Source organism: Vicia villosa, unplaced genomic scaffold (assembly GCF_029867415.1).
Source record: "Vicia villosa cultivar HV-30 ecotype Madison, WI unplaced genomic scaffold, Vvil1.0 ctg.000032F_1_1_3, whole genome shotgun sequence".
NCBI lineage: Eukaryota > Viridiplantae > Streptophyta > Magnoliopsida > Fabales > Fabaceae > Vicia > Vicia villosa.
This window is the reverse complement of record NW_026704967.1, coordinates 100793-103445: the sequence shown is the minus strand read 5'-3', so window position 1 is coordinate 103445 and position 2653 is coordinate 100793. Positions and strand designations below refer to the sequence as shown.

The window sequence follows — 2653 nt, the reverse complement described above, 5'->3', positions numbered from 1 at the left end:
TTAGGTCGACCACTTGTAGTGCTTAGGTCGACCTAGCAGAGCTTGCAGAATTTTGCTCCCAGTTAGGTCGACCTGTTGAAGGAGTAGGTCGACCAGAATCCTCTTCTGATGCGTTCTGGGGACATTTTCACAGATTAGGTCGACCTAGTTGTTGTGTAGGTCGACCTAACAGGCTGGTTTGTAAAATTCATCAATTTAGGTCGACCTAAATGATGTGTGAGTCGACCTAGCAGGAGTATATGAATTTTTCTCCATTTTAGGTCGACCTGGGTTGATGGTAGGTCGACCTAACTGCTGTTTTTCTGCATTCTTCTTGTTTTGCTTGTGTTGAGTCAACCTATAAACATATAAACATAATGGGTTGACCTATGAGTGATCAATGCTTGCTTTTCTTTGAGTTTTCTGCTTCCGTCTTGTTGTTTGAATGCTTATTTGAGTTTGCCATGAATCAAAAACATCTTTGAGTGTAATCTTGTATTCACAGTGTTTACCTTGGAATCTCTCCTCATCACAAAGGTTTTAAATGTCTTAGTAGGGAAGGCAGAATTTATGTGTCAAAAGATGTGGTTTTCAATGAAACACAATTTCCCTTTACTGGTTTTAAAAAGTCTCTTTCAGAAACAGGTACAGCTGGACCCTCTAAGTCCATTCCTCTCTCTATCACTATTGGACCCAGTATAGGACAGCCTGTAAATCAAAATTCTCAACCCACTGATGTGCCTAATACACCTATAGCAATAACATGACATAGTTCTGCTATGCCAACCCATAATGACCAGTCTATACCTCAGGCTCAGAGTCCCTCTAGTGCCCAACATATTACTCAATTGTCCACAGGGTTCTTAGAAAATTCTGTACAAAATGAGTCTATTGTTTCTCCATTCTCCTTACAAAATGTCTCCCCCAATGCTCAGTCAAACATAAATGTTCCTAACTCTTCATCTGTTTATGTTCCTCATTCTCAAACAAATAATCCTTTGTCTGTCTCCTTCCATGAGCAACAACCCCCTTCTAATTTGGTTGTTAATCAACATGCCATGCTTACCAGAGGTAAGACAGGCAACTCTAAACCAAAGGCTTACCTTGCCTTCACTGAACCTTCTACAGTCAAGCAAGCTCTAGCTCAACCAAAGTGGCTTGAAGCTATGAAGCAAGAGTATGAGGCGCTTATAACCAACAACACTTGGACACTCACAACCTTACCTCCTCATAGAAAATCCATAGGTTGTAGGTGGGTGTTCAGAATCAAAGAAAATTTTGATGGTAGTCTAAATAAATTTAAAGCCAGACTTGCGGCCAAAGGGTTTCATCAACAATATGGTTTTGACTTCCATGAAACATTCTCCCCAGTTGTAAAACCAGACACAATAAAGGTTATCATTACTTTGGCTCTAACCTACAAATGGGAAATACAACAAATAGACATAAACAATGCTTTCTTAAATGGATCACTTCATAAAGAAGTTTACATGCAACAGCCACCAGGATTTAAACACTCCAACAAAGCTCTTGTATGCAAACTGAACAGAGCTTTATATGGTCTCAAACAAGCTCCAAGGTCCTGGTATGAAAAACTCAATCAAGCTCTCTTTCATTTTGGTTTCAAAGCTAGTAAGTGTGATCATTCTCTGTTCAGTTACAGTCACCAAGGTGTTGTTCTGTATGCTTTAGTGTATGTTGATGATATACTAATCACAGGGTCCTCTTCTATTCTCATTCATCAATTGATCACTAAGCTGCATCAACAGTTTGCCCTAAAACAGTTAGGCAAACCTGAATATTTTCTTGGATTAGAAGTAAGATATCAGTCCAATGGAGCTCTCATTTTGACATAAAAAAATATATCAGAGATCTTCTCTCAATAGTACATATGGAAGAAGCAAATGGTGTTCATTCTCCCATGTTAAGTCACAACAAACCCAGAAAATTTGGCACTGATGTTATGCAGGATCCTACACTGTACAGGTCTGTTGTGGGAGCTCTCCAATATGTCACATTAACAAGACCAGAAATTGCCTTCTATGTCAACAAAGTCTGCCAATTTATGGAAATCTCTCTTGATAGCCATTGGTGTCTTGTGAAGAGGATTCTTAGATATCTAAGTGGTACTTCTACACATGGGCTGCTACTATCTCCAACTTATCCAAGTCAAGCATTATCTCTAAGAGCCTACAGTGATTCTGACTGTGCCAATGATCCTGATGATAGGAGATCCACCTCTGGAACATGTATCTTCATAGGGCCTAACCTGATATCTTAGAGCTCCAAGAAACAATCCCTGGTAGCAAGATCGAGTGCTGAGGCTGAATACAGGGCTCTTGCTCATACTACTTCTGAAATTTTATGGTTAGAATCTCTTCTCACTGAATTAAAAGTTCAATATATGTCACCTACACTGCTTTGTGATAATCTGAGTGCTGTTCTCCTATCTCATAACCCCATTCTACATGCAAGAACTAAACATGTGGAGCTAGATATACACTTTGTAAGAGAATGGGTAATGGCTAACAAACTGAAAATTTAACATGTCCCAGCTACTGCAGAGATATCTAACATTATGATCAAACCTTTATCCACAGCTGTCTTTCAGGATCTCAGAAACAAGCTCAAAGTTGTGCAAGTATCACCACTGTGATCTTGTGGGGGAGTATTA

At 39.4% G+C, this 2653-nt stretch overlaps 1 protein-coding gene across 1 annotated transcript; it reads left to right on the top strand.

Annotated features, from left to right (window-relative positions):
• Window positions 1-1870: 1870 nt before the first annotated feature.
• LOC131622609 (uncharacterized mitochondrial protein AtMg00810-like) lies at window positions 1871-2260 on the top strand. Its single transcript, XM_058893655.1, has one exon. It carries the CDS (start codon window positions 1871-1873, stop codon window positions 2258-2260), a length of 390 nt encoding a protein of 129 aa, XP_058749638.1.
• Window positions 2261-2653: the final 393 nt, after the last annotated feature.